The sequence below is a fragment of the Agelaius tricolor genome, unplaced genomic scaffold, assembly GCF_023055355.1.
Source record: "Agelaius tricolor isolate 1412-34295 unplaced genomic scaffold, bAgeTri1.0.p SCAF_13, whole genome shotgun sequence".
Classification (NCBI taxonomy): Eukaryota; Metazoa; Chordata; class Aves; order Passeriformes; family Icteridae; genus Agelaius; species Agelaius tricolor.
Window position 1 is genome coordinate 11,820,197 of NW_027269273.1, and position 22,783 is coordinate 11,842,979.

The 22,783-nt window shown below is 42.6% G+C and overlaps 1 protein-coding gene across 1 annotated transcript in view; it reads right to left on the reverse strand.

Annotated features, from left to right (window-relative positions):
• Nucleotides 1–12,194, reverse strand: part of NRG3 (neuregulin 3) — a 344,618-nt gene extending 332,424 nt beyond the window's left edge. Inside the window, 2 exon segments of the mRNA XM_071438745.1 lie at nucleotides 11,358–11,734; nucleotides 11,736–12,194. Coding sequence (XP_071294846.1) covers nucleotides 11,358–11,734; nucleotides 11,736–12,055 — 697 coding nt within the window. The 5' untranslated portion in view covers nucleotides 12,056–12,194.
• Nucleotides 12,195–22,783: the final 10,589 nt, after the last annotated feature.

The window sequence follows — 22,783 nt, forward strand, 5'->3', positions numbered from 1 at the left end:
AATATAACAAGACAGTAATATAACACATAGTAGTTACTAAAATTCCCAGTGACAAGTGATTATAAAGTTAAGCTAAAAAGATTTAAACGGGGTTGTCACAATGGCAGGCTTTGGCCTAATGAGTGTCCCAAATTCAAACCTGACTCCACTCACTGCAGGACAAAAATAAAGAATTACTAACTAGAGTAAGTGGCTTGCTAGGGTGTCTCACAGACAGCCCTGCCCTCCAGTCAGATACAGCCCTGTCATCTGGGGACAGATCTTGGCTATATTTGGAAATATATTTTTAAATTACCCAAAAAAAATAGATGCTTCTGTCCCTTCCTCTTTAGTACTTAAGTCCAATAGATGTCCCTGTCAGAGAATTATTGGTAATTATCAGACTCTCAAGCAACAGAACAACCAAGAACATCAGGTACTTTCTGAAATTTGAAGCAAGACTTATACTTCCTTCTTATTTTTTGAATATTGATTAATACACTTCATTACTTCTCATCTGTACCTCTTCACCATGTCTTTATTTCACAAATAGGAAAACCTGAGCTTGAGAAAAAGGAACGGACCACTCCTGGTCTCCTGATTTCCACTAACCCAGTCTCAGATCTTTTACTGTCACTGAGGTTTTAACAACTTTTTGGGACGAGTAGCAGACCAATAAGCAAGCCAAACTAGAGAGAAGAAGCCATCACTGCTAAAGGCACTTTTTTCCTGGTGGAAGGGGAAAGTGAGAGTGATTTTTGCCGAGCTGCAGCAGCAGAGGGCAGAGCCCCAGGGCAGCGTGGTTCATGCACTGCCTGCAGGGAAGGATCTGCACCCACACCACAGGATTGCTGCTTCTGCACCCAGTGGGGACACTTACTGTGCTATGGGGAGGCATGAAATCATCACACAGTGACCAACACAAAGGTGCCATGCTGGGGGATCTCTGCTATTAGCTTTGGGATCTGGGGCGTTTTTACGTCAGCTTCCTTGCCATAACAACTACTGAACTTGCACATCACATATACTTAACTTAATATCCTCCTGATTTCCTTTATTTGTGTTTTGATCATCCCAACCTTGACTCAGGTAGAGTTGAACTGAACTTCAGAAGAAATTCATTATGGTTGGACTCTAAACTCCTCTCAGTGAAGCGTTCTCATGTAAAACATTCAATCTAGTGCCTGTCTGTGGTCTGCCCTGCTTCTTGCTGTGATTCTTACAGAACTGCTGACCTACAGCTCCTGCTGAATACTCAGTTACACATGAGTTCCTCAGATTCTAATTCTGTTCCACAACACAAAAATATAGGAATTTGTTGTTAAGTAGTATTTGTTAGGAAAAAAGTCCAAGAGTCTATGCTTTCAGATAGACTGCATTCATAAACAGGATTAAAAATGTGAAAAAAATATTAAGAGAGGTTTACAATTTTTAGGGGTGATTGAAAAATAATCTCTAATTAAATAATACAAATGTAATGTGTCTAATTAATTAGATATAATCTTACAGTATCTTCTTAAAAGCATTTTTTAAAAGAATAAGCTCCCTAATAAACTCACACTGCTTTTAAGCAGCCAAAATTCTCAGTGTGCAAATAAAACATCTCAGAAGCATCATTAATCTTTTGATCACCTAACATACCTCATCCTCACTGTAGGACTCTACCCACCATCATCTCTTTATTGCTATACCTGTCCAATATGCTTTATTTTCTATAGGTACATCACTGACCAGTCAAGTGTTCAGTTAAAATCAAGGCTAAATGTATTTTAATCTTTGTAAAATTTAAATAAATATGTGTTCATGGTTCCAAATTATGCACTGTAAACAAAGCAGGAATGAGGAGCCCAGTAGCTCCTCAATCTGTGTGTGTTCAGTTCATATTTATAGATGCACCTTACAGCAGCAAAGCTGTGGCTGGCTACAAATCCCCTACATCTGCCAAGGTGACAGAGGACAGCTCTCCAAATGTATGCAAACACAAGGTGCAATCAAGCCTTGTAGTGTACCAAAATACTGAAATCCACTAAGTGCAAGTGATCTTTTCAGCCACCTATAAAATAACAATTATGGTATCAAACTCTTCTCCTTTAGACATATCCCACACTAGCATTTCAGCTGCACATATTCAGATTAAATCCAGCCATCCAAGAACTAAAACCCGAGAGAATTTCCTATTGCAGGCAGATACTTCTAAAGCCAATTCCAAATATTAAGTTACTATTCATGCTTTCCATTTATGACCAAGTAGGGCTCTGTGAAGAACGTGCTCCAGATATGAAAAGGTATTAGGAGCACTTCTTTCCCTTGGTGTGTTTGCAGGGAACAAGGCAGGGTAGCTCATGCTGACAGGGACAAGGCAGAGGCTGTGTGTCCCAGACCAGCTCATCCTGTCACCTCTGCTGCCCAGCCACCCCCTCCTCTGTAAGGCAAGGTGACAGCAAACGTCCACCCTCCCCAGAAAAATGGACTCAGATATCCTGGGGATGCTGCATTTTCTCTGCTGGTTTTATGGTGATGCACACCAAGGTCCTCACAGCTCAGAAGTATAATTTATAAATTGACAGTAAGAAAATATACTTTATACTTATACTGTCTTTTATACTTAAAAGACAGTATAATTTATAAATTGTTCTGATTGCCAATCTGTATTTTTCTGGCTAACATTTTTTTAAGGATGAAAACTAATTGCAACCAACTTCATCACACTGAGATACAGCTTATAAATAAGCAGCTGACCCTGTGAAACGTGTGGTATGCTCTACTATAAGAAATAATAAAATAAAGATTGAAATCTAAAAGCAAAAGAAACACAATCTGCTTAAGGAAAAAGTCATTGCTGTATGTATTTATGCATTACTTTAAGCTTTCTAGTTACTACAAAAAAAACAAAAAAAAGCCCCTGAGGGGACTGAACTTTTAGCACTATGACCATTATGTATCTGGGCCAGAATTCAGGCTAAAGACTAATGTGGTTTAGCTACTTATGAAATAATTATAAAAGCACCTCTACCCTTCTAAATCAGGAGAACTGACACTCATCAGAATAATCTCCTCAGTAAAGTTCCTGAACCCACTGCCCACTGAACCCTGGCAGGAAAATCACCAAACCAGTTCAGTGCAGCTTATCCCTGGGTTTCCAACAAAACCCCTGCTTCTCTTTTGTGAATTCACTCACAGGTTGAACAAGAAAATTAATTTTCTCTCCACACAACATTACTCTTAAAAAACAAACAAAGAAAAAAACCTAACAAAGCAACCCCTTTGGAAGACAATTACTGGATTGTTTTTAGCAAGTGTTATACAATCAATTCCTAGTCAAAGCTTAGTACTACTTTAATGATAACCCACTCAGCACTTGTACTGTAATTCACCAGGGGAGAGGAAACAAAGATTCCCCACATTTTTATTACCATTCAATGGTATTACTCAGCCACTTAGCTGCAGTTCTGAGGCACCCTGAGCACACTACTGGAAATGCTATTTTCCTATGCACTGAACTGGGAGACAGAAGTAACCATTAGCCTTGCACAACGCAACACAGTTCTCCAGGTTAGCAACGCTTCTCAGTGCAACTTTCTTGGTTTTGTTAAAATCTTGATTACATTCAGAAACAGCACAGCAAATTCAGGCTGAACATGTTCAACCTTCCTTGTCAACCACTTGTCACTGCAGTAAAAGTACACCACCAGCACCTTTCCAGGAGAATAACACACCTTATCTCCATCCTTGCCTTACAAGTTCTGACATCAGTGAGAATTCCCAGCTCTGGAAAAGAGGCTATTTGCTATTAATACTAATTTATTGGTTTGCTGTTGCACAGTGCTATAGCCCCTCTATCTGGTAACAGCCAGCAATCAAGGTTCAGTTCTTGCTGAACTAGAATCTTGAACTTTTACAGGAATGACACGGTGAAAAGAACAAGGTAAAGTTTATTGCATATTTTGGTTTCAGAAAATGATAAATCTTAAAATACATCTTGCCATCCCTAATATTTTAGAAAGCATTTTCTATCTATAAGCTTCTTGAAAAAGTCAATTTTGGCATATATCTAGCTGAGAACATAATACAGAGAAAAACTAGAAAACTAGAAATTTTTTAAAGAATAATGAAAATAATGAAAAACAAAAATCAGGAAAAGAAATAGTTTAAAAGTGATGTATAAAAAGATTCATGACCCACGTGCCTTGTCACAGTCTAGAGCTAAGCAACTGCAGTCCTCCAGAACACAAAGATTTTACTACAGAACTCATTTCAGGCAAAGAGTAAACAGGATAATGATATATTTTTCAAGGCAGTGTTAAGAATACACACACACACAAAGAAAATGTTCTAATGGAAACTCAGTTCTAATAAGCACATTTAAATAATGCTGGCAGCTTTTAAAAAGCTGATGTACATTTACTCACACAGGCATGTTTTGTAAGCATTCACACTGCAATCTAAGACAGACGAACACATTTAATCACACAGATGTTCACATAAATTAGCCCTGATTCTGCAGATCCACAGTTCCACAAAACACAAAATGCATCACTAGCACACCCTCAACTGGGCCTATAATGTTTGCAAAACCTGGCCATACAGAAATCTCCTCATAAAAAATGAAAGACTATAAACTACTTTGTTCCGCACAATATCTACACGGAATACTACCAGGATTTCTTCCTGATAGTATTCTTCCTCAGAGCTTTACTCTAAGAGTTACTAAATGACTCTGTGAATGGTCTGAATTTTCATACAAGCTAAAATACCAGTTAATATTGCTCTGAAGAGCACCTGCCACGTTGCACTACGAATGTGCCTCTTTCCTATGAAAGGAAAATACAAGTGGCAGGTGCGGATGGGACACAACTGTAGAATTGCCAAGAGATTAATTCAAATTTTAAAAGAAGAAGAAAAGCCATAAACCCAAAGACAAACAAACAAAAAGACGTTAAAGCAAAAAGAAGAGACTTTGTAGGTTTCTGGGTTGATTTTGCAGGGGCCAAAGCAGAATTCAGGTATTCCAAACCAAAGCTTCAGTTTATCTTTATACCCAGTTATATTTTCATTGGCCACTGAACCATTTCCATTCTACCTGAGCTTTCCCTAAATGTTCAACTCCTGCAAAAATAAAAAAAATAAAATCACTCTGAGGAAAAAAATGTAAATCAATTTGGACTTAAAAATTGGTTGCTCAACATGGTAAGAAGAGAATTATCTGTGAAGCTGAATAGTTTATCTCCTACAGTCAGCAGTCAACATATCCACACCAAAAAAAACAAAAAAAAAAAGGAAGGAATCAGGAGTAATGTGTTGTAAAAAAGACCTGACAGTCATGGAATCCTCCTATTTAAATGCTACAGGAGAAACACAGCTTTGGAAATCCAAAATACTGGTTTTAGAGGACAGAAAAGATAGAATACTGGAAATATTTTATGTATTTTTTAAACATTACTAGGATAATACTGAGTACATTGAAAAACAGAAACAACCATTTAAACAGTTAGCCATAACCATTTAGTTAATGTATTTTTCTCTGCTACCTCCAAATTTCACCACGAAGAGTTGATCCAATTAAGCACTTCTTCCATGAAAAGGACATGGAAATTTGTAAGTGCGGTTGCTATTTTAATTTTCCACGTGGCTGCTTTATTCTATTTCTTCCTCTTGAAGGCATTCTACCAAGGGACCCCAGAAACCTGTGTGACAGAAAGTAGAAGCCCATTCAAAAAGCACTTGCCCACTTGTGTGCATTTACTTTCTCTGTGCTACTTAGAGGCCACCTGAACGCTCATCCTCTGTCTTGTCCAGGTGTGAAATGCCCTCTCTCCAGTGAAGATGCACTTTACTCAGTGGAGTGAGATTAGACATGAGGGGGAAGGTAAAAGTAAGAAAGCAGGTTTATGAGCTGTCCACCTTGGAAATTCAGTTAGCCATGAGAAAACACAGTTCTAGTTTTGATCTGAAGCACAGCTGTCCCATTAAATGACACTTCCAACCCTCACCATACTGAGGGAACAGTCCCTGGGAGAAAGAAAACAACTCCATAACACAAAGTATTTCATTGTTCCTCCTGTGTTTTGTCTACTCTTGTAATGCAAAATACTAATAAAAAAGTAGTTGTGCTTAATAGTAACAGTGACTATAAATCCCTTCCACACTCCTGAAAGAGACTTCCAAATAAAACAGATGCACTTCAGCTTGACACTCAGTCTAAATAGCTCCAATGAAACCTCTGGGTTTCTTTTGTGAACTGCACTGACTGGACAAGCACCAGGACCAAGGCAGCCAAAGACTGCTCCTGGGGTTACTACAGGCTTTGAGATCCTGATCCTCCTCAAAAACTGTGCAAATGCACAAAGCCATGCTTGTATGTTGTGTTTGCACACACACATGCACAGTATTGCAAAGTTGTTCAAACACACAGAAGCTCAAAAGGAAACCACCGGGCTCAGAGACAAACAAGCCTCTGCTTTTAACAAATTTATTTATATATGCTTGTGACCAAGTCATCCCACATGATTTTACTAGGCACTTCTCCTTGTGCAGCTTGTTTACAAAACAATCACAGGAGAAATCAACAGAACCAAACACTGGTAGTTTCAGGTGCTTCCTGAAAACCATATGGGCTACAAAACTGCAAGTCAAGGCCAAATCCACAGCAAGCCATGTGTTTACTGGGCTTTGCCTTCAAAGCAATGAGTCATATGATAAATGCACTGGGCAACACTAGACACAATTCTGTAGAGACAGGTCTTTTGCTTTAATTTTTAATTTCCATTTTCTGTGGGTTTAGATAAACCGTGAACATTACTTTAGCATAATCCTTTGCAATAAATCAATACACTAATTTAATAATGGTATTCTGTTGTCAACATATAATATATCACATAATGTCCTTGTATAGATGCAAAAAAAAAAAAAAGCCAAATAAAATTCAAGGCTTTGCTTTCACCAGCGATCACAGGTTAAATCAAAGTAATGACAAACTCTACAGTCCCCAGAAGAATTTCCTTCAGGGTTAAAAATCAGCATGGAATAATTTCAGCCATATCCCTTCCACTCATCATGCCAGTGCTGTGCAAGCTCTTCTAGGTCATAGGATTCCAACAATCACTTTAATGAAGGGAAGAGAGAAGAAATATATCTGAATAGAATCAATGTACATATCTGAGTGGGTTTTATTTAAATAGTCCACTTCTTTATGAATTCAGTGATAGCTGCTCTAGCCCCTAACTATAAAGATTAAAAATGGAAAACGGAATTAGGTCCGGTGTCCTCTAACTTGATTGAAACAGATGAACTAAGTTATAGCTGTAAAATATGAGAAATAAAATAAATTACAATAACTTTACTTCAGTGATGTGGTTGCACATCTGTGTTTGTTATTTTTATCTTGATAGTAGCCTTCCTGTCAACATATATCTAAGACAGGAAACACAAATCTAACCATGTGTGTGGTACTGACCAAAGGTATGTGAATAGAAAATAAGTGAGAATGAAGAAGCTAATGCTCTTAAAACCCCCAGTTGTTTGTCTCAGTATTTTTTTTCAATTCAACAGCTTTTGAAGCATTTAAAATTGGTAGATAACTGGCACATTAATCTCAGTTAATGCCAAAGGCACGTGCTCTGCAGTCACGTGTGCTTCCCTCGATTCAATGACAGCTCACACTCGTCATGCCAAGTGTTCACAATCCATGTCATTTGCTGGCAGAAAGCTTCAGAGCTCTGGGAAGAGTAGGTCTGGTTTTACTACGGTTTGGCACCTCCCACAACACCCTCCAGTTGGTGAAAACCCCGCAGTTCCATCTAAGTGTCATCCTTAATGCGAAAAAGATATTTGAGTCAGTGCAAAATAAAACAAACAGCTTTTACCAAAATGTCAGTGCTGGTAGCAGTGCATCTGCCAGATGCTTGTTACTTGAACCCATGCTGTGCATAACAATCAGTCAGAGATATGATGAGGATAAACGACTGGACCAGAAAATCTTTAGCAGGAAATCAAAGTATACTCAGACTACCCAAAAAAAAAAGGGTTGCAATTGGACTTCACAAGATATATTGATTAAGTGCTCTGTAACGTCTCTTTTCTTGGTTACTATGCATTAGTTGAGCCCCACCTGCCTGACCTCAGTTCTCTGCATTAGCCTTTGGTCATATGAACACAAGAGAAACCACAGTGTTATTTCATAGCTGAATTCACACAGGAATTCTTTTAAGTACAGTATCTCAATTCGAGGATAATAACATTACTGAAGAACCCAGAATACCATGAAAAATGCATATTGGAAAAATCAGGGCATGACTCTTTTGAAATGAAACCAATGGCTTGATAAAAATAAAACCTCACTAGCATGTTCCAGCCTGTTGGTTGATGTTTTTGATCTACAGGCTGGACTATCCTTCTAAATTAGTGACTGGACTTTTGCACTGAGCACTGGATGAAGAGGCTGAAAAGGCATGGTTCATACGTGATCATGGAAAACACACACAGGCACAAGATACAGAGAGAGAGATTTGATGAGTAAGTGGCTTTTGCTTAGTCAGAACCTGAAGGATCTTCATCAAGAACTTTCAAAACAGCTAACAGATAGCTTGACTTTGAGTGAAACACAACCAAGAATTATTGTCATTATGCACACCCACAAAAAAAGAGAGATTTCACAACATCTCCTCAGATGAATACACACACAGAGAAAAGGCTTTACCAACACTTATTCAGGTGGGCAATCATCTGGCTTTCTGGAGAAATAACTCCTGTTTTGCCTCCCATTTTTCTAAGTCCTGCTTTGAGCCCATTTTAACATGTTTAAACAATTAAATAAACTACAACACAAACCAGTATAAATAAAGATAGCTGTTTCTTTTCTTAAAAGCTGTGGAATGTTAAATAACCTATGACTCCCGCCCACAGATGTGCCTTGCCAAGCCAGAGGATGACACAAGGGCATGCACTGTTTTGAAGGCTGGGGCATGAGATTTATCATGTCAGATTTGTATTCACAAGGTACAACAGGATCCATGACTTTCATTTCAATAGCAGCTGGAACAACGGGCACAGAAGGAACACGCAGCTCATCCTGGGAAATTAGGATGAATTTGTTTAAAAAAAAAAAAATCCCTTTCTTACTGAGAGCTATTAGTGGCAGACACAGATACTTGCTTTGGGGTCACACCATGTCAGCAGTTCACAGCACAAAGACTGCATTTCTCCTTTCTCTCCCCTCAGTGCATACTGCAGCCTCAAAGAATTTTACATGTATCCTTAGAGATGCTCATATGTATCAGGAGAGTACAGCTGTAGGCTTTAAAAAATGTTCATATGCCCTACAAATTCAAATCCTTTTTTATGTAATCTATTTAATCTTCCATTAATGATAATCTCTGCTATCAATGTGCCCAAACAGGGTCAATTTCTGCTGGATTTGCATTTCTTGCATTTCCATCCTATAACTGAGCTACATTTAATGAAGGGAAACACCCTGCTGTAAAAGGTATTAGCAGCCTCCCTAAAACAAAAAAATAGTTAGGAAGCTCTGCAACTGCCAGGAACGTCTTAAGATTGTGGTTTTTATTCTTCCTTTGTGTGTCTTGCATAGAGGAGAGTCCTGCCAGCTGAACATTATTTATTAATCAGGACATTCCTGCCTTCTATACCTTGTAAGGAGACAGCCTAGAGGGGCAGAAATTGCTGTGGATTTCTCTTACATATCCAACGAGACAGAAAGGGAAGAAAGGAAGAGATTGCAAGGGAGCATTTAGACCCCGACAGATCCCACCTGGCAAGCCCAGGCAGATACACACACACATCACAGCAGTCTGAAGAACCATGCAGTATATCTGGTTGAGAGAATTGAGAATAGACATAAGGGTTGGAAATCTGGCTTCATTTGCTGCTTTGTTTTTTAAGAAGTGCCCTATACAGCTCCCCATACCTGAGTGAAGCAGGCTGCGTTGAGCTCTACAAAAGATTTTCCTTCTGGTAACTTCCAACTACCTTAGGTCCTACCTACAGAACGTGCAGGCTTGGACACACCTGTAAGGGCTGCTTCTCCCTCAGTTACTGTGGCACACACAGGCAAAACGAGTTATTGCCTCGTTAGCTCTTCTGATTTAGTGATAGTTGCATTCGTAATCATTGCCAGCCATCCGCCACCTGCACACCCACCCACCCACACATACACATCCAATTTGCTGTTCGTCTCCCAATTTTGTCACAAGATCAGCTTGCACTGCCTAGCCTCTCTGCTCCAGTGCTTATCAACAAATAGATTTAACAGACAAAATAAAGTTCATATTGCTTTCCAACAAAATCCTCCAGCAGAACACCCCTACATTAGCATACAAAAGGGGAGCCCTGGGCTGTGAAAGGGGTTCAACCGAGCTGATGTTCCCAGCAGCAGCAGCTAAGAGTTAATGGAGGACACCCGGCTTTTCACTTCCTCTACTGCATCCGAGAAAGCGCAGAATACTATAATACCGTATAATTGAACATTTCACTAAATAGCATCGCACAAAAGTTCTTTTGGCAAGGATTGCATTTGTCCTAAGTAACCTTTACGAGAAGCTGAAAGTTGACGCAGCCAGACCAAATGAATTTTCAGATTTAGCCCGAATCCTTCCGTTTGTGCTTGGGAGGGTGGGAAGAACCAGCCACCAAGCATCAATCGGAGAACTAGCCCCCTCCTCTGCTTAAAAAAAAAATAGTCAGTTACGGCAACACGGTGCTGTGGCTACACACGGGAGCCGGCAAAGCGCTGGGATGGCTCTGCACATCCTCGGGGTGCCCCGGGCTCCTTCCCGGCGGAGCTGGCCGGGGCTCCTTGAGGAGCCGGGCGCTGGGACGGAGAGAGCATCCCTGCGGAGCCCGCCCTCGTTTCAAGGGAGACAGACGAGTGTGCGGGAAGCCGAACTCCGTCACCAGCAGAGAAGCACATGCACGGTCCAGCCCGCACCTGCTGAAGACCACTCTCTCCACGCTGCCCCTTCGGGGAGGTCATCACTGGTCCCCCTCGCTCACACACCCCCCAGCATCTCCTAAGTACCTTTCACGACCAGCCTAGAAGGGGAAAGGGGGTCTGCATCCTTCCTAAAACCACAATGAAAAGCAGCCTCCTCAAATGGCTGCTCCTGCCTCAACATCCATCACACAAGCAGGGAACTTGCCGGGGGTAAAAAGGGGGCGCAAGCAGGGAAGGGAGAAAGAAGCGCAAACTTCGGAGCTCTCCGGCTTCCCGCACGGCAGCAACCGCACGGGAGCGGCACGGCGGCCACCTCCGAGCGCCGCATCGCCCCGGCCCGACCCCGCCAGCGCTCGGCCAGCGCCGGGTCCGGACGGGGCGAGGCGCGCAGCGAGCGGCCCGAGGGCGCGGGGCGGCCGGCGACACTTACGGGTTTTGGGGGTCGTGCTGGCCTCCGGCGTGGTGGTGGTCGACTCCTGGAAGGGAGACAAGGTCCAGGACGGCGCCGAGTCGTGGACATAGATCTTGTAGGAGGAGGTAGCGTGTGCCGCAGTGGGCCAGGCGGGCAGCGGCGGGGTGCTGGGGGCGGCGGGCGGCGGCCGGGCGCCGCGGCCGGCGGTGCCGGGGGGGCCGCTGGCGGGCGGCGCCGTGTGCGGCGGCACGGGGTGCCGGGGGGCGGTGGGCCGCGGGCCGCCCCGCGCAGGGCCGCGGGTGCCGGGGGGCCGCGGGGGAGCCCGGCTCATGGTGGTGAGGCGGGGGCTGACACGGCTGGGCGGCCGCGGCGTGGCGGCGGCGGTGGTCTCCGCGCCGCGGGGGGGGGGCGGTGGGCTTGGAGAGGAAGAAGGGGTCCTGCCCCACGCCCTTGGCGTCCATCAGCTCGGTGGGGACGTACTCCTTGACGGAGCCCACCACGATCCACTTGAGCAGCATGAGGCTGAGCCCCAGCCCGATGAAGCCGATGAAGAGGGGTACCACGCACAGCCACGTCTGCTGCCGGTTCCAGACGATGCAGTCGCTGCAGCGCAGCTCCCGCGGCGGCCCCCCGGCCCCATCCCCGCCCGGGCCCCCCGCCGCAGCCGCCGCCTCCGCCGCCCCGGGCGCCGCGGCGCCGGCAGCCCCCTCGCTCATCCTAGGGGCCGTCCGCAGCGCCGCCGCGGCCCCGGGGCATCAGCGCGCCGCGGCTGCCGGCGGCATGCGGCGGAGGAGAGCGGAGGGGAGCGCGGCGCGGTGCGGAGCGGAGCGGGCGGCGGGAGCGCCCCGCTCAGTCACGCCGCCGGCACGGCATGCCCCGCGCCGCGCCGCCCCGCGCAGCCTCCCGCGGCCGCGGAGTCAGCGGGACGGCCGCGCCATCCGCCGGGCGCCCGACTCTGCTGGAGCTGCTCGCTGCAGCCTCGTCGCTCTTCTTCTTGTCCCTCCGCTAGAAGGTTTTTCTTTTCTTTTCCTTTTTTTTTTTTTTTTCCGGGTAATAAGTCGCAGGGATCAGCCTCCTCGGTTAATTTATTTTTTATCCCAAGCGTGCGGCTCCGGCGACGCGCAGGTACATTCCTTCACATTAACGCACCTTCTCGCCTCTCCTCTCCCCCTCGGGGCTCGGGGGATCCTTGCTTTCCGTCTTTCTTTCCTTCCTTCCCTCCCCCGCCCGCTCGGCTCCTGCCTATGCCCGGCCGCGGCGCAGCAGCATCCCTCGGCGGCTCCGCGGGGAGGCGGCGGCGCAGCGCACCCGCCACTCCGCGGCCCCGCGGCCAACCCGCGGCCGGCGCCGGGCCAGGGAGGCCGATCCGCGGGCGGGGCCCGGGGCAGGAGGCACGGCTCGGCACGGCTCCGCGCAGCTCCTCCGCGCCCGCGCTAAGTCCGGCCCGGCATCAAAACTCCGGCGAGGATTCCCGAAAAAAAAATTAAAAAAAAAAAAAAATAAAGAAAAAAAATTGAATAATCCACACACGCGCAAAAAAATAAAAATTAAGATGAAACCCTGGAGGGAAGCGGCAATGACCCAGTCGGCAAAAAAAATATACGGATCCGGCAAGTAAATGGGCACGCAAAGGCAGCTCCTGCCAAGCTTGCAGCTTCGGCTCGATTGTGTATTCCTCTGGCAGCGCCGCGGAGGCAGGCGAGCGCGCACCGAGCAAGGCGCCTCCCACCAAAGCCTAATGGTGGTTTCTTAATGCGCACAAGATAAATAAATGATCCAGGCAAACCCCTCGGGAGGGTGTATGCTACGGCAAACGGAGCCTAGGAAAGAAAGGAAAGGAAGGAAAAAGGGAAGAAAAGAAAAAGAAGAGCTAAAGGGGCGGGGGTGCGGGGTGGGGGCGAAGCTCCCGAGCCCATCCTGTGGTAGGATCCAGCAGCTGGAGCCGCATGGCAGCAGAGACCAGCGGTGTGCGGGGTGCGTGTGCCGCGGGGTGGAGACGCCTCCGCCAGCGAGCCCAGCGAGCCGAGCTCGGGACGCGGGTTCGCCCGCATTGGTGCACCCGACAGGTATCCATGGGCAGCGTTTTGTTACTCTTGTTTCTAATGGGATTCTCTGAAGAAAAACAAAACAAACAGAACAACCCGCCACACACCTGCAACAAAAGGACACTTCATGCAGCAGCTGGGGAGAAACTGACGGCACAGCACCATACCGAGGTTGCCACACAAGTTTTGGTATCTTAACTACTCTGGCGTATTTGGTCTACACCAAAGCTGAATTCCCAAGTTCAGTGTAGTCAACAATGGGTATTTTCACTTATTGGACAAACATTTCACCAGCTAGGGTGGTCACTGAAGGGTTAACAGCAGTTTGCCAAAGGTGGCTTGATTCCCATTTTCAAAGTTTTAGAGAATTTTGTAGAATGTAAACATATACATAGAACATATAAATAAACATTTATATAGAAATAAACATACATATAGAAACATTTACAGATGTTATTAACCCTTTCTTCTGACCTGTTACCTTATTGGTGTCCTTTTCTGGTATTGACACATAGATAACATTTCCTTAGTCATGTATTTAAGGGTACTGATCTTTCTACAGGATAAGTGAGTGGAAAAGTTGGAAACAATCTGTGAACTGCATTTGTTCTGTGTAGAAAGAGACAAATAGAGAAAATAAAATATTGCAACTGAAACATACCTGCTTGAATTTTTTTCTCCAGAATGAATGGTAATACCATTTAAACTATCAATATTACATTAACTAAATATCTAGATTATTGTCACTTCAAGAACTCCCTCTGGAGTTTGGCAGCTCCTCTAAAATAGTTCTCTGCTAACAGCCATCAGGAAGATCTGTGGAAGTGGTTTATCAGGTAAGAGTACTATTTAAACACTTAAAAAAATCCCCCCCTTTGGCATTGGAAAACATGAATTTAGGGGTTTCTACTCCTTTAGTGAAGAGAAAAAAGGATTAGGAGAAAGCACTTAGAAAGCATCACAGATGGATGCCAAACAAGGCAAACAAATGAGAAAGATGGGGAAGTCTTGCAAATCCAGGGAATATTTTTCACTGATTTTATGGAAATCTGGACCCGGATGCTTTCAGTCGTGAGTGCCTGTCCTACAAAGCTCCCGTCCTACAAAGTTCTCACCTTCCTTGTAGGTTTGGAATACCTTTGTCCTGCTATGTGCTTTGTGTTGCCTTTACAAATGTCCTTTAGCTCCTGCCTCTTCCATAACCATATTGCAGCTCACTGAGCCCAGTATGAATCATTCTGTTTTCATTCTCAAATAATTTGTACGTACTTCTTGGAAGAACAAAAATGTTTTACAACACTTACATGACAGAGAGCTTTTATTTTTCTCACGACTACATCCTGAACTCTTTCAGAGTTTCCTGAGTCTCAACTGCACTTCTTCACCCACTAAGATTTTCAAGATATCAGCTCCTAAATTTTGCAATGGTTCTAATGGAAGACATGAGGATGTGATACCATTAAGATCACTCAAGTGTAGCCATTTGTTTAATATTGGAGGACTTCCTGTATTATTAGTAAATATTTTCAGGCTTCTTTTCTTACAATTTCCCATTCTTATTGAGGATGGTTGAACTATTCTTGAAATTGATTATAGAATGCTTTCAATGTACCTTACTTGAGTGAATTACTTAAAACCAGCCATTACCTTGACATGTTAATTAAGTTCCTACCAATGACTGTTAGCCTCTTGAAAAAAAATTTTTGGTCCAAAAAAATGAAATGGATCTTGATGCAAGAAGCTTCCCTTAACCTCATAGTAAATGCAAATGTATTTCAAATAGATTATCCTACAGTCAGAAAAAAAACCAGTCATTCATCTAGATGGACACCTTAATGAAGGCAATGTCTTCCTGTAATAACTTAGTCATGAGTTAAAATGTTATGATGTGTACAAAAACACAGTCTATAAATGCATTTAGGTTATTTCTCTGTCCTTAAAAATTAATATTCAAATCATAATCAGTTTCTCAAATCAGCCCACTCTTGTTAAACTGAATCTGTTCCATGCATTAATTCTAATTTACGTAGGTATTTGGTAGCTCTCACTTGCATTTCTTCCTACTCATTTTGTATCATAGCCCAACTCCTTTACTTTTTCTGGAAATATGTTTATCACGATCAGAAAACAATATGTAATTTGTTTTTCTTGACTTTTCTTCATAATATGCAAAGAAATCTGTAGTATCTCCTTGAGGACATCTGTGACTGGAGTGGATTAAAATTACTTATCTCTGATGGAGTCAGAAGTGGTATTTTCTTAAGGACGGGTGTGACACGTGTAACAGGTACATCATTTATGCAAGTGTCCCTTTGTTTGTCACAGGAGGCTGTCAGTAGGTATGGCCCAGCTAATGGTTCTGCTACAAGAGTGCTGTTCCTGCTTGGCTTCACACATGCCTACAGCCGTTATTTCAAATAATGAAATGTAATGGGTGAGTTAAGGGAGTTAGATTATTGTTTAACTGTTATCATGGAATCAGATCTAAAAACCTCAGTGTAACTATCCTTGGACGAGCCAACAAAAGAAGCAGAAATTCAAATTTGGAAAATCCAAGCCATGAACCGGAGCTGCATCCATTTCAGCATGTAAACAATCTGCATGTGGGATGCCTATACCCCAGCCCTGCATACACACACAGTTAAAAGCCTTTCTTTCCTCCCCAGCTTTACAAAACACTGAAGACATTCCTTGTTATCCCCTGTAAGTATCGTCTGAAGTTTTGAGCAGCAAAAGCTTCACAGTTACTTTGCTTTATGGTGTAATCAGCACCTGAGACAATAACCAGTCTAGAATCTGCGAGTTGCTCCAGCAGCCACCTCACCTGCTGTGTTCTGGTACTTCAGCAGGTGGATGTGGTGAATAAAACAGAATTTCCCAAAGGAGGCCGGAATTGGGGCTGCTTATATAAATAGGTGTTACACTGCTTCCCAAACTAGGCCATTTGAATATTCTTTACTTAATTCTTGCTCTCAGCTTTTCTCCAGCTCAGCTACATCATACAGATCTCTAGTGGTCAGCTCACAGGCAGGGAAAACCTTGCTTGTTTTTGTCTGAGGTCAGCACGTGAGTGTATTCCCTGTTCCAGGTGAAATAAATGCACAGCCAGCATTCCATTCTCCATGCTCAGAGCTGGAATGCTCCTCCCCGTGCCGATGGCTGAAACAGCCACTCCACCAGACAGACCAAGCTTTTCTCAGCCATCCTCAGGGGACTGGGGCAGGGACCTGTTTGTAATGTGGTACCTGAAGTACTCTTTGAGTTCTTACATGGGTGTTAGGAGTTCTCCCGGCCCCCAGGGGCAACAGGTGAGAATTGCAGAGCAGAGCTGCACAGCACAGCAGCCACACTTGAGATGTGGGCAGCCTGCTGGTTTGCAGTGTCAGTCCCAGACAGGTGGGAGATGAGTGACACTGCCTCTTGGGGTGAGGAGAGGCTGCTCTCCCTCACTGCAATGTACACTCTGAATAACAACCCCATGGCTAAATCAATTGGGTAAGAGAGACCTGTCTGGTCACACAGTGCAAGTGTGTTGGTTCCTCCTCAACAGCCATCAGCCCTAGGTGACTCAAGTCATGTGTAGCCAATTTGCAAATCCCAGGCTGCCACTAAATATTTAGAATTACACCTGAATATTTAGAATTACACAGTTAATATGGACAATTAAAATATTTATCTTGGCACGGTTTGTAATGATGAAATGAAATATGACGTGATATTAACAAAAAGTCCCACACCCCAAATCCTACAAAACATGTTTCAGTCAGGAAATATTAGTAAACCAAATACTTTCCTTGGAGGAATTTATTCCTGTATAACTGAAATCCTAAATGCCTGACTCACTTTTTATCAAATCAAATTTTCAATATTCTCTACTTTTAACTGACCATAAATTCTAAGGATTTCAGTGGGATAAATTCTATTTGGCAAGTACTTTTTAAATTCTGATTTTAGTCATATTGTATCAGTCCCTTAAGAACACACTTAATAATGATTTCAGACTGAGAAATATAGTGACTAGTCTTAACAATGCCCTTGTGACACACTGAAGCCACTGCAGCATAAGAGAAATGAATATATCACTCTTCAAGCCTTTGTAACCCCTGAGATTTTTATCAGGAACATCAATTTAGGATGCCAGGGAAAGAAATAATTGAAAGCAAACATGAAATGCCATCAAAAGGGCTTGCTCCAAAGTGTGATGGAGTCAGCAGAAATCTCTCAGTATACTGCAGTCTATCTTGGACTGAGCCCTAAATCAAAATTCACATCTTTCCAAGATCTGTGACAAAAGGGTGAAAACAGCAAGTGGAAAAGCCTATGAAGCAGTCATTATTAGAAAAGAAAGTTAAAATTATTTACTATTATAACTTATTTCCAAACATTTCCTGAACATCTATGCTTTTTCCATCCCAGTAAGGACACCTGATCCCACTTATGAAAAAAAGTTAATAAATACATATATTTTAGACTTTGTGATCTTTCCTTTTTCACTTGAACATCGTTTGCTGTCCCATGTAACTTCTACCCAGTGCAGAGAACACTGCTGCTATGTGTTATTTGCTGGATATTTTGGATGTGATTCCAACAGCTTTAGGAGTTTTGGCAGTTTTGCAGGAACCTCTTCAAAGCTGCCCTGAATGTCCAGAAAAGCAACAGGTAGAAAAAGCCAAGGGGAACAATCTCCTTATCCTTCACATAAAACAAAGGGAGTTCATTCTGTCAAACTTAATGGAAATAATTTTGTGGCATCCATCCTTACAGTTATATTTGAATGACCCTTTGAAGTAGAAAAAGCCCACAGGAACTCATAATTCTGATAGCTTAATCAGGAAGAAAAAGTGAATCTTTCATCTTTAAAGCTTTGAGACATCCATGAAATCAGTCAAATTTTCCAAGCACTTAACTCTTCGTAGATTTCAGCTATGAAGAAAAACATGGGGTCTTTTTCCTTCCACAGAAGAGTCAGAACAAACTTTTTTCTTAATGCCCCTGCTTAACTCTAAGGAACTTTTCTGTAACTAGGTACACCAGCATAAAGAGTTATGGAAAATAAATCAGATGGGTTTATCACTGCTGTGCATTTATGAATCTATTTTTGGATGACTTAGGTATGCATGTGTAAGTCCATGGGACCTGATAAGATGCCCTGAGAGTCTTGAAGAAATTGGCTGACGTGGTTGCCAAGCCAATCTCGATGATATTTGAAAAATCACAGCAGCCAGGTAAAGTTCCTGACAGGAAAAATGGAAACATTGCACCCATTTTAAAATGGATGCAAAGCAGGACTCTGGGGACATTGCCCTGCCAGCCTCATCTCTGTGCCTGAGAAAACTGTGGAACAGATCCTCCCTGAAGTTGTGCTAAGGCACATGGACAGGGAAGTGATCCAGGACAGCTTCACCAAGAGCACATCTGCCCTGAAGATAAGGGATGGACCATAAGGAAGGGCTGGGACACTGGTTCAGTCTGGAGAAGGCTCCAGGGAGACCTCACTGCAAACTTTCAGCACCTAAAATGTGGAGAAGATGGGAAGAGACTTTTCAGCAGGGCCTGCTGTGATAGGACAAGGGGGAATGGTTTCAGACCAAAAGAGAATTGTTTAGACTGGACCTAAGGAGGAAATCTGTTACCCTGAGGATGGTGAGGCACTGGAACAGGTTGTCCAGGGAGGTATGGGATGCCCCATCCCTGGAATAGGTCAGGCTGGATGGGACTGAGCAACCTGGTCTAGGTGAAGATGTCCCTGCTCACTGCAGGGGAACTGGAGCACACGACCTTTAAATGTCCTTTCCAACACAAACCATTCCATGATCCTGTTATTTTCATTTAACTGCATGTGGACAGACACCAGGGGAGGGGCAATAAGTAAAACAATGCCCAGAGCAAGACAGCTGCTGAATAAATATTTCAAAGAGAACAACCAATGGAAAATGAATTGATAAATATCTATATTTAAAGACGTGTTAAAAAAAAAAAAATTGAGAATGTACTCTGGAAATTTTAGGATTTTGAAACCTATAGAGTTATCAACAGGCAAACTTGCAACCCCACCAGGTTGAAAAGGAGAGTTTTTAAAAAAGAATAGGATTCCACCTTAAACTAATTAATTGCCAATGTGCAAGCCTATCCTTCCACTTATGGACACTGTAGGTGTTAACATTTATTTGTCCAATGGAAAACTGAAAAATGCATTAGGTAACCTAAAATTCCAGGTAGTAATTCTAAATCATAGTACTCTATTTCTTTGTGTGCACTATGACTACATTGATGCACAGCCTTTGTCTTGGTAGTTATTTTCTACAGCTCAATAATCAGGGATTTAATATTTTATAAGCAATATCATGCCAGTAACAATATACCTTGCATGCTCTGATGTTTTAATAATGGTAAGCATGATAAAGAAAGAGATATAAGGTTTATTGAAAGAGTTTGTTGTCTTTTGTGGTTTTTTTGTTGCCTTTTTTTTCCACCAGACCAGCTGAGCTAGTTGGCTGAAGAAAACAAACTTTCAGTCATACAAGGCTTTATTTTAAATGACAAAAATGACATTTTTAATGTCACTAACTAAAGGGAGAGCAGCAAAGCTTTTAGGAATGTGTTTGTATGTATATCAATGTAGACATGTATTGGTGTGTAAATGTAGATCTATTTGAGAAGGAAATGTTAAAGCTGTGGAGTAAACAGAATAAGTGAATTTGTCCCTTGGCTGTGGAACAAAGCTCTGTGACTTTGTCCCATTTGGTACCAAAGCAGACACCAATCAGCTGCTAAGAGATTCCACAGCTCAGTTTTGCATACAAATATACATATGCAAATATTCCCGGGTCTAGAAGAAACATAATGCAGAACTACTTCATTGAATCATATCTTAAGGTCAAATTAAGCATCCATGGCCCACCAGGAGATTCTGGCAGTCAGAAATTGAAGCACATCTCTCACAATCAATTGGGATGCATGGAGGAACCCTAAACAAGACAGCTCTAAAATGGGTTTTTTGAGAGCAAAATCATGTAAACTCCCAATCTCAAATTGGGACCAGAATTCTTGTATCTCTTTTCTGAGCAAAACGAAGATTTTTATTTAAAACAGCTATCATCAAAGCTGTGACACTGCTCAGCTACTCATTTGTTCTACACAGCCATTCACATTTTCCTTCCTCTCTTTTGAGAAATTGAACCTTTTTAAGGAGAAAGCTCTCTGGTCAGTCAATCTCTCTATAATCAGAGAATCAAGCTCATTCAGAATGGTAAATCTGGACTCAGAGGTCAGAAATTAAGATTTCAAGCTTTATAGCTCCCTCATCATCCAAACCTGTGGTCAGGGAATTATGAGTGTCCCCAAGGTCTCTCATAAGCTGCTCTCTTCTGCTATTTCTTCACTTCCTGGATTTCTACCCTAGAATTTAGTACAGCATAACAACCTCCACAGTGCAGCAAAATACTGTTCAAACAATAGTGCTTTAAATCTTCATTTTCATTGTTTATCTGGACATCTTATATAAAGCATCTGTGTCAAAAGTGCTGCAGAGCATCTGTTTCCATTAAAATTACTGGTGAATTGTATGAATTCTGTGTAAACCTAAGTTGCACAAATTGATGTGCCTGAAAGAAAGGCTTAACTTCATTTCTATAATTGTAAAAGTCCAAGTGTACCCTCCCTCTGAAGGCAAGGAAAGATCAGCTTATAGATTTCATTACTTCTGCACTCTTGAGGATATGCCCTAAAATCAGATGTTCTACACAGAGCCCTCAAATTCAGCCTCCACTCCTCAGCCCTGCTGTGCAAGGCAAACTGCACTGACATCACAAGAAATTTTCCCAAGCAGCTGGTGACAAACAGCTTTCTAATAGAAAATTGCCCCTAAAAATAAATATGCTGCATCTATAGATTCAAAAGTATACACAGGCTTGTATATGAAGAACAGAAAATCTCTAACCTTTGGTCTCATACAACCAACTGCATCTCACAAACACAGGGATATTCTAGTTTTTATGTTTATCTTTCAGTCACTGTCTTCACTCACTGATTTTGCACAAACTACCCTTAAATATTGAGTTGTCTTTCTGTTCAATAATGAGTGAAGCTTTCAATGATTAAGAATCCTTTTGATTAAGCAGTGATATAATTTTAATTGTTTCCCCACCACGGTCCCACCATTAATTCTTATGAGGTAACAAACCTCCTGGTATGGTAACATACCTCCTGGGTGTCTGGCCTCTGGCCCTTCCTTTATCTCCTGCTTGTTCATCCTAAAAGCTTCTTTTGATTGAGTGGGAAAAAATCAGGCAGGCAAACATACACATAGCTGTACACAGTCTGACTCTCTGCACAGCATTCTGCTTACACACTAGTGAGATAAAAATTACTTGTAAGATGAAAAGCACTTTTCATCTTGAGACCCCACTTCCTATCACATAGAACTTTCCAAAAATATGTTACTTTTGAGATACATGTGATTTCAACACTAGCAATGCCAGCTGAAGTGGGAACTTTGAAAGAAATGTTAAGCTCCATCAGTTTGATCATTAAAGTTATGCAAATGGAAAAACACATTCCTTCCTTTTAAACGTTGCTACATTTTAGTTGCAATCATAAGATCCAAGAAGTGAGGATGGTGTTTAAATGTCACAAGCTTGACAGCATCTTAGCACAGTCCCAGCTGTGGTCAATAGTAGAGCTTCTCTGTATTTCAACAGGAACATGATTTTACTCACAGTCTTCACAGAGCAGCTGAGAACTGGCTCAAGTTTAAACATGAAGCTGCAGAGATTACTTGTCTGTAGGAGCAGGCAGCAGATTTCACTGCATACCACCAGCTCAGGAAGTTCTGAAGCAATATGTACCAACCCAAACCAGTGGTGGTACAGACAGTCTTGCACTGCACATCTCATGTTGTCACTGTCAGTACACACCGGTGGTTCTCACTGCCCTGCACCACAAATGCCAGGGTCCTTGTCAGGAGAACGTGGTGCTGCAGAGGTTCCTCCAGGAGGTTTATCCCTGAGGCAGCTGCCACTATCTACCCATTTCAAATACATGAAAAATAAGTTGTAGAAATAGTTTGGAAACTCTTCAGGAAGTGCTCAGGACCTGTGGTGGAAGACATCTCCCCTAAAGCCAGCAGAGGTGTTCAGTTCACACTTAAGCAGAGAACATCCCTGAGTTATGGCATGACATTCCAGGCCTTTACTTACTGAAGCAGAAAGGTTTTTAATTAGAAATCATTTTCTTCATTAAAAACCAGTAGGATAAGGACAGTCACCATTTGATGAAATACAATTGTCCTATCATCTTTCTTATCTCAAAGAGATTTTTAGTTTGGCGGTTATTGTGTCTACTTTATTTTTGAAAATCTACATAAGCAAACAAAAAACAACCAAAAAAAGAAGTTGAATT